Source organism: Cicer arietinum, chromosome 5 (genome assembly GCF_000331145.2).
Source record: "Cicer arietinum cultivar CDC Frontier isolate Library 1 chromosome 5, Cicar.CDCFrontier_v2.0, whole genome shotgun sequence".
Taxonomy (NCBI): Eukaryota; Viridiplantae; Streptophyta; class Magnoliopsida; order Fabales; family Fabaceae; genus Cicer; species Cicer arietinum.
Window position 1 is genome coordinate 24,206,105 of NC_021164.2, and position 7,198 is coordinate 24,213,302.

General features: G+C 32.0%; 2 protein-coding genes across 2 annotated transcripts; both read right to left on the reverse strand.

Moving 5' to 3' along the window:
* Nucleotides 1-441: 441 nt before the first annotated feature.
* On the reverse strand, nucleotides 442-2,015 carry LOC101501382 (uncharacterized). The gene is made up of 3 exons (XM_004499868.1): nucleotides 1,829-2,015; nucleotides 1,057-1,715; nucleotides 442-912 (listed from the first exon to the last, which is right to left on the reverse strand). Exons 1-3 carry the CDS (start codon nucleotides 2,013-2,015, stop codon nucleotides 442-444), a joined length of 1,317 nt encoding a protein of 438 aa, XP_004499925.1.
* Nucleotides 2,016-3,582: 1,567 nt separating this feature from the next.
* On the reverse strand, nucleotides 3,583-6,811 carry LOC101496218 (4-hydroxy-tetrahydrodipicolinate synthase, chloroplastic). Its single transcript, XM_004499857.4, has 3 exons — nucleotides 6,510-6,811; nucleotides 5,270-5,350; nucleotides 3,583-4,666 (listed from the first exon to the last, which is right to left on the reverse strand). Exons 1-3 carry the CDS (start codon nucleotides 6,599-6,601, stop codon nucleotides 3,739-3,741), a joined length of 1,101 nt encoding a protein of 366 aa, XP_004499914.1. The 5' UTR covers nucleotides 6,602-6,811; the 3' UTR covers nucleotides 3,583-3,738.
* Between the last annotated feature and the right edge of the window lie 387 nt (nucleotides 6,812-7,198).

Genomic DNA, 7,198 nt, shown 5'->3' on the forward strand with positions numbered 1-7,198 from the left:
AATCGTGACTATAAGCGGATATTTGAGTGAATATAAACCAATTTGTCTGCTCTTGCACAATTAAGCCGATTCTTTTTTACATTATGGATATATGAATAAGTACTCCAAGTTCTTTCAGCGGAAGAGCTACTTATTGGTTGAGATAATACTTTTTTGCCACCTTTGCTAGTTCAGGAGTTTCAGATGTAAACATTGACCACCAATCAATAGACTCCATGGTTACAACATCCAATTGAGCCGCAGACATTGCATATATTCTTTTTTTTTTTTTTTTTTGTGAAATATAGCAAACTGATCACATAGAAGTTTTTATTCCTCCGCATTTTCATATATTTTTCAAAAGCTTGCAGAACTGCAGTCACTACTTCCTTATCTTGGTTTAGAGCTTTTCTAGCTATACCTCCAGGAGCAAGTGTGGAAAGATAATGAGTATCATAAAATCTAGGTGTTAATAAAAAAACCTAAACAATGGATGGTATAATTCATTTTGGTCCATCTTGCAATAACAATTGTTTCCATTTCAGAATAACAGTTTGCATATTTATTTGTTTTCATAATCTCTTGTATTTCCCCAAGCATAGAATCCATTTTCTCATAAAATTCTCCCATTTTTTGCCCTTCGCCATCAGCAAAATTAATCAAATGATAAATGGGTTTTGTTATCTTAACCACATGCTCAACTTCTTCCCAAAAAAAATCACTACCAATAGTTTCAGCAACTAAAGCACCTATTTTTCTTGTGTTTTCATCTCCTTGCTTAATCCATTCTTTCCAACTGTTCAACACAATAGTAGTTGCAAGTGCTTCTCTACACACAAGTAGTCGCTTAAGTAAAATGTAATGCGAGGCAAATCTAGTCTTTGCTACTTTCAACAATTCAAGCTTAGAATTTGCTCTATACATAGCTAGAACCTGACTATGATTAATAATGTACTTAACTATAGTCTTTCCTTGTTTATATGTATTTCTCAGCCATTCAAATGATTCAGCAAAGTTTTTAAAAATCAAGTTTAAAGTATGCACAACACAAGGAGACCAAAAAATATGCTTATATACCTTTTGTATTTCCTTCCCAGCAGCTTTACAATTTGCAGCATTATCGGTCACCACTTGTAGAACATTATATTGTTCGATTTCTTCAATGGCTTTAATCAAATATTCAGCAATAGCAACTCCAGTTTTTTCAACTCCAAAAAAGTCGTCGGCATATAAAAACATAGTAGCTCTACTATTCACAGTAAGAAGATTAATTAGTGGCATATGTTTTACATTACTCCAGCCATCTGACACAATGGAGACCCCTTGATGAAACCATGTATCCTTGATAGGAGCTAAATCTTTGTCAACGTGTCTTTTACACTCGTCTAATAAAACCGTTCTTGCCTTGTCAAAAGAGGGAGGTTTGTAGCCTTTAGGACCATTGTTAATAGCCATAACAATTTCCACAAATTGTGGATTTTTCAAAACATTAAAAGGAATTCCATTGGCACATAGTCCTTTCATCACATTCATATCAACATCATCTCTTCCCAAAAGTTGGAAAGCTTCTTCAAGAGACTTGGAACACACCCCTTTTTCTTTCTTTCTGAGGGTAGAACACTTCAAAGATGGAGTCGCACCAGATTCCTCTACTTCTTGAACCTTTTTTCTTATTATTTCATAAGTTTCTCTGTCATTCAACAATGTTGCACATCTTTGAATGCCACAATTTTTCCCTTGTGGAGCACCAAAGAAATGATAGTGAATCCTAGTGTAAGTACTTTTGAATGAATTTATACAGTGTTTGCATGTCCCATTTTTAGTCCCCCCGGATTTTTCCCGGTCACACCAGTGTATATCACTTCTTGGGCTAAAGGAGGTTTGGTTGTTTCATTGGTTGAGTGACTTTTAGTTGATGAATTTTTCACTTGTGGTTGAGGTAGACTTTGAGGAATTTCTTCGTCACTTGTAGAATTTTGATCACTATCACTATCAGAAGAGAGTATCTCGTATATTCTCTTTTTCCCAAATACCATATTGATAAAATGGGTAAAGGACAAGATATTTAAGATGTGAAGAGAGTTGAAGGAAAATGAGTAGAATACAATTTACAAATTGAGGTGATGTGTGCATCAAATAAAAGAGTTGGATTTATAGTGTACTGTAAAATTTAGTAAATGATACAAATAGTTAAGTAATTGCATCAAGCAACTTAAGAATATCACCTTTTCAGTTTCCTTTCTGCGTTGGATTAGTAAAGCAACAGAGGCACATGGTTTGCTTGAAGAAAAGATTTCTTAGTAAATGAATAGCTAGCACCTTTTTGGTTTCCTGAATTCCTCCGTTTCCGTTCTGCATACTTCTTTTTATTTATATTCTAAGATTATAATTTCATATATATATATATATATAAAAAGTGATGATTTGTTTTATAATTTATGATATACAATGAATTTTATAAATTAGTGTTCAATGTTATTAAAAACTAAATTTACATAAACATTGAAAGAGTTGATAACAAAAAAATAAATAAATAGAATTATAGTAAAATTAATTTTACACTTATCTATCAATTCGAAGATGTAGAAGTAACATCGAGTATTAACAATAATATTCACCCACATATTAGTATTTTTATATCACCTCCTTACATTTTTTTATATAAAATAGGCTAAATTACATTCGTGGTCCCTTAACTTAATTTAATGTAACGTTTTAGTCCTTTATCTTTTTTTTTTCCCCCGATTTAGTCCTTTATTCCTAAAAATATCAAATAAAGTATGAAAATATGAGTTTATTTGAAGATTTGCGTTACGAATTTGATGAAATTTGTATTATATTGAAGAATATAATTAATTTTATGAGTTTTGATTGAATTTTTTTTTTGAATTTTTGTATAAAAAAGGATAACATTGTTGAAATTTTAAAACATAAAATATCAAATTGTCACTTAAAATTAAAATAAAAGATCAAGTCGGAAAAAAAAAATAAATAAATAAATAAATGACTAAAATGTTACCTGAAATTAAGTTAATGGACTATAGATGTAATTTAGTCTTTTTATTAATATAAACAATGAATGAAAAGGACGAAAAAACCGATGTATAATAAATGAATAGAATGTTATACACAACATACCTTTACCACCCCAACATAACTTTAAATGTACATATTCGAAAAATACACAAATTTTGCTGTCCAAAAACACATGTCCTTCTTTAGAAATATATTAGGGTAGTACACAGTGGGTAGTAAAAAAGAAATTCAAGAAGGGGAAGATTAAGAACAAGTCTCCAATAGGCAAAATTATTGAGATAACAAAAAAATAGTCGTAAACATTTATTAAAAATAGAAAACTAAGAACGGGAAGGAAAACAAACTTGACATTCATAATTGTAAGGGAAGATAATCAGGAATATTTTTCTTCATTATAATAGGGTTTCACTGGTTTGATATCATTGTCCACCTCTACACATTAAAAGCAAAAAAACTGACTTTCTAAAATTGCATGAGTGGGTTTGTTTCTGTAAAAGGGTGTTGGGCATACAATATGCAAACAGTTTTAATTTCAAAAAAAAATTGAACCAGTTTTCAACTACAAAGTCAAAAGAAACAAGATCTTAGTTGTCGGGTTTACTTTATCAAGCACTACAAAATACATAATCTTGTCTTTTATGTTTCACAAAAAAAAAAAAAAAAACAGAAAGGATACAATAAGTCTACAAGGTGACCTAAATAAACAACTACTAACCACCTAAATTAATAACGACTAACCAAGAAAAAGTCATTGTCATCAAGAACCTCGACGTCAGCAGTTCCGACAAAATGCTCTCGGCCAATTTCCTTCACCAAATTGGCAAATTCTTTCCTTTTCTCCAAAGGGAGAGGTACAAATGGCAGCCTGAAAACTGGTCTGACAACTCCAAGTTGAGCGAGAGCGGTGTTCAAACCAATGGGATTGGGCATGTGGAAAAGCCAGTCAATTAGAGGCAAGAGCTTGGAATTCAATGTAGGATTTTTGCCCCCGAACATGAGATCTCGCATTAAACCAGGAATCAGGTTGCTTGCAACAGATATCACTCCAGTTGCCCCATAACCCCATCTAGCATCGTGGCATTGATCATCATTCCCACTCCAAACAACAATTCCATTACCAGTATACTCTTTGATCCGGTCATTTCCCTCACATTCCTTGACACCAGCCAAGCAAGTACTTTGAGCTAAGGTTTGAATCACATGTGGAGGAATGTCTTGACCGGTCCTTGAAGGCACGTTATATATGATTGTGGGCCCCATGGAAAGCACACTTTGAAAGTGAGCAACCATACCATCCAAGGAGGTTTTACCATAGTAAGGGTTTATATGAAGGGCGGCATGCATTCCAACCGCAAAACCCTGCTCTGTGGCATGAATAGCTTCCCTGGTCGAGTTACTTCCAGTATTTCCAATAACCTTAATATTCCCACCAAAACAGTTGACAGTGTGGGCAATAAGCATTATGTGCTCTTCCCAGCTCATTAATTGGCCTTCACCAGTTGTGCCACCAACAATAACACCTTCAACTCCATTCTCAATCTGCATGTTAACCAAGGCATCGTACGCTTCAAGATCAAATCGACCATCAGGTAGGTATGGAGTTTTAATGGCAGTTATCAACCTCAGACACTTTATGTCCTCAGTACAAGTCCTGTAAATACAATTGGTAGCTTCATTTTATTAATTGTGATTTTGCGGTCCAGGATCTCAAACAAAAGCAGCAACAACAAAACACAGGCAGCCATGGCGCCAAAACACATGAGTCCGCTTTTTAAATATACTCCTTAAAAACATGCAGTGGTTAGTTGCAGTTTATGGAGAAAATATAAATCAATGTAAATAAACATTGTAGATCAAAGATACATATCTAGTAAGCCTTGTATGTCTAAACAAAATCTCAAACTGAATCGTAAAGGAAAACAAATTCAAATTAAGTTCAATGTATAAATAAGCTAGAGCATATTGTTGAACTCTATGGTAGCATCACAAATCTGAAAGTAAAATCATTATCTGTGTCTCTTCCAGAAATCCTACCCTGAGCATACATTCTATAGTTCCCGCCAATCTATACATTGTAATATATAAAACATATAAAACAGTAAATACATTATTCAAACCTACCTATTTTTCACATAACCACATGTAATATATAAAACATCAACCAGAAAAATGAAAAGATGAAAACAAATGGATAATGTATAATTAGTATGGAAACTAATGAATTTGGAACAGTAAATACACTATTCAAACCTACCTATTTTTCATCTCAAAACTACGCATAGGGAGGTGGAAAATTGATTTCACAGCTGCTTGTGTAGGCTTCCAGTAAGAGTTCCTGAATAATACAGACAAAATGTTTAACATTAAACAAACAAAAATTTGGATTGAGGGTACAAGATTGATATTTTTCAGCAGCACAATCAGTATCAATTACGGACCTCCTACATGCACACAGATACACACTCTCTAATGTTGTAAATCTTGTCCGTTCAGCATAAACGAATGGTCAGACATATCAAACATAACTAAATTATATATATAGTAGTATCCTTACCCGAGAATAAAAAGACGGAGTAGACTAAAAGAGATGCTACAGCATCTCCACTCTAGTAGATCATTTACAACTTTTCATTGTGCCAAACCCAAAACTTCTATCCATGAAGAACAAAATAAATTCTCCAATTTTGAAAATAGCAACAATCCACACATATACCTCTGAAACTCGATTTTTTTCATGGAATTCAATATTTGCACATATGGCTGGATTGAAAACAACACTCTTATGCTATCACCAAAATGTTACAAAAACACAAGAATCAAAATAATGGTAAACATGGTATTAAAGAAACAAATGGTTGTATGTAGTCAATGAAACAAACACAATAATGACCAATCAACTAATAAGTAAACAAAGCAACAAACCTACAAACTCCTCACTCATACACACCAACTACTCCCTCAGTCTAATATTAAGTGCCGTTTAAGGTTATACACGCTTCTTAAGAAAATCCTTGAGTTTGCACACTTCTTAAGAAAATGAGTTTCATCGACAAAAATGCCTTAATAATATTTAAGTACTCAATTAAGTAGTGAATTAGTTAAGTGAATTGCAATACAATAAATAAGGGTACGAGGCTATCAGTGGAAAAGAAAATTAATGTTTCAATAGTATTATAAAATGACAAATAATGAGACGATAAAATATTCTAAACATCACACTTTAATATGAGGATTAATAAAAACCTCACCAACAATGTTCATAAAGAAACCCATTTTTGCATTCCTTTCAAACACATATTAAGCCATACATGCACACAAATCAAACCAGATCATAAAATGTTAAAAAATAAACCCAACAAACATGCATAAATACACTGCAATCGTTCAGATTTCAAATACCAATAATATCAACAACCAAATCTTCAAAAACTCAAAATAACAACAATAATAATAATCAGCTGATAAAAATCATAAATAAAATGGAAAATTTCGACCTTGTGTTTTTGTTATTAGTGACATTGGAGGGAGAAACTGGAAAACCGGTTCCTCGGAAGCACACACCAGTATAGGTTTTCAATGTAGCCATAACTCAAAACAACTTCAAAGCTCACGGTGAGATCCGAATCTGATGCGATATAGAGGCCACAGAGGTGAAAACCCTAAAAAAAGTAGAAATAAAACGGCGTCGGTTTGAGTGTGAAATGTTGGCGAAGAGAAGACTATGGTTTTTGGTCTGAGAAATGAAGCTAACAAACAAGATGCGGCTGCTGCGATGCGAGTAGTGTGTGCGTACTTGTTTTTTTTTTTTTTTGCTTTTTTTAATTTATTATTAATATATATATATATATATATATCTATATATATATACTAATTTATTTAGGATTTGAATCCGTTTGTTACTTTATAAACGAAAACATTTTACTACTTAAAAAGTTTATAGGTTATTCTTTAAAATTGAAAAAATAAAATAATTTTGTTTATATATCATAACAAAAATGATTTTTCTTTGCAAATTAATTATAAATATTATTTTTTTCAAATTACTTCAAAAAGTTTCACTTTTAAAAAAGGTAATATTTTTTCTTTTTTTTTGTTTTTAAAAAAACATAAAATAAATCGACTAAAACTTTAAAAAATTATTCTTTTAGAGAAAAAATATGACAAATTATTAATTATTGATATT

Bases quoted from the DNA above. Each gene is read 5' to 3' on its own strand.
- LOC101501382 (XM_004499868.1), bottom strand. From the start codon at position 2,015: ATGGTATTTGGGAAAAAGAGAATATACGAGATACTCTCTTCTGATAGT. The intron at 1,716-1,828 runs GTGTGACCGGGA...GTGCTCCACAAG, and splicing joins CCAAGAAGTGATATACACTG to GGAAAAATTGTGGCATTCAA. The intron at 913-1,056 runs GTATATAAGCAT...AATCATAGTCAG, and splicing joins CTGGGAAGGAAATACAAAAG to GTTCTAGCTATGTATAGAGC.
- LOC101496218 (XM_004499857.4), bottom strand. From the start codon at position 6,601: ATGGCTACATTGAAAACCTATACTGGTGTGTGCTTCCGAGGAACCGGT. The intron at 5,351-6,509 runs GTCGAAATTTTC...TGTATTATTCAG, and splicing joins ACTAATAACAAAAACACAAG to GAACTCTTACTGGAAGCCTA. The intron at 4,667-5,269 runs GTAGGTTTGAAT...TTGTATTTACAG, and splicing joins AGTTTTGAGATGAAAAATAG to GACTTGTACTGAGGACATAA.